Source organism: Pygoscelis adeliae, unplaced genomic scaffold (genome assembly GCF_000699105.1).
Source record: "Pygoscelis adeliae isolate BGI_AS28 unplaced genomic scaffold, ASM69910v1 Scaffold397, whole genome shotgun sequence".
Classification (NCBI taxonomy): domain Eukaryota; kingdom Metazoa; phylum Chordata; class Aves; order Sphenisciformes; family Spheniscidae; genus Pygoscelis; species Pygoscelis adeliae.
Window position 1 is genome coordinate 407,133 of NW_008825212.1, and position 728 is coordinate 407,860.

Consider the following 728-nt stretch of genomic DNA (forward strand, 5'->3'; position numbering starts at 1 on the left):
TGCCGTGGCGGGGGGTACGGTCCTGCAGGTCGCTGTCATCCCCCCTGGGGTGCTGGACAAAGCCGAGCTCACCGACTTCTACTGCTGCACCCGCTGCGGGAAGGTGTTTTGGGAAGGGTCCCATTTCGGACGCGTTGTCTCCCAGTTTCAGGATGTTCTTGTCACCGCCGGGGACAAGCAGAGCGTCTATGAGCTGAGCTGAGGGGAGACGTGGGGGCTCCGCAGCAGGATGGGGACTGCGGGGGACGTGCTCCCCGGTGAACCTCAGCAGGTTTCAGGCCATGGGTTTGCAGTGCAAGGCTGGAAGGGGGCTCTTGTTTTGGGGTCCACCGTGGAGGGGACTGTCACATTTGCACTGATGGTTTGCGACAGCCCAAAAATACGTGGCCTCCATGAGATCATTAAATCAGAGGTGGCCGGGGAACAGACCCTTTGTTTTATTTCTGCCTCCCTCCAGGCTGGACATGGCGAGAGGGTGGCAGAGCTCTCCAAAACACTACCCAGGCAGTGCCGACCCCATGGCACCCATCAGGCCCCAGCTCCCTCACACCGGTGCTCCCCTGCTGGGTTGCTCATGTTGGGGAGCCAGGAGCTGCGTCCTCAACAGCAGCACAGGGGAGAGAGAGCATCTCTGGTGCCCAGAGCGCTCCCCAGCCTGTGGGACACGTGTCACGCCATGACCCGTCCCCAGCATCCCTTCTCACCCTGGTCCTGTTCTCCCTGCTGCT

General features: G+C 61.7%; 1 protein-coding gene across 1 annotated transcript in view; it reads left to right on the top strand.

Annotated features, from left to right (window-relative positions):
• The window catches only part of EXD3 (exonuclease 3'-5' domain containing 3), a 292,428-nt gene extending 292,122 nt beyond the window's left edge, over positions 1-306 (top strand). Inside the window, exon 22 of the mRNA XM_009329052.1 lies at positions 29-306. Coding sequence (XP_009327327.1) covers positions 29-202 — 174 coding nt within the window. The 3' untranslated portion in view covers positions 203-306. The remainder of the gene's footprint in view (positions 1-28) is intronic.
• Positions 307-728: the final 422 nt, after the last annotated feature.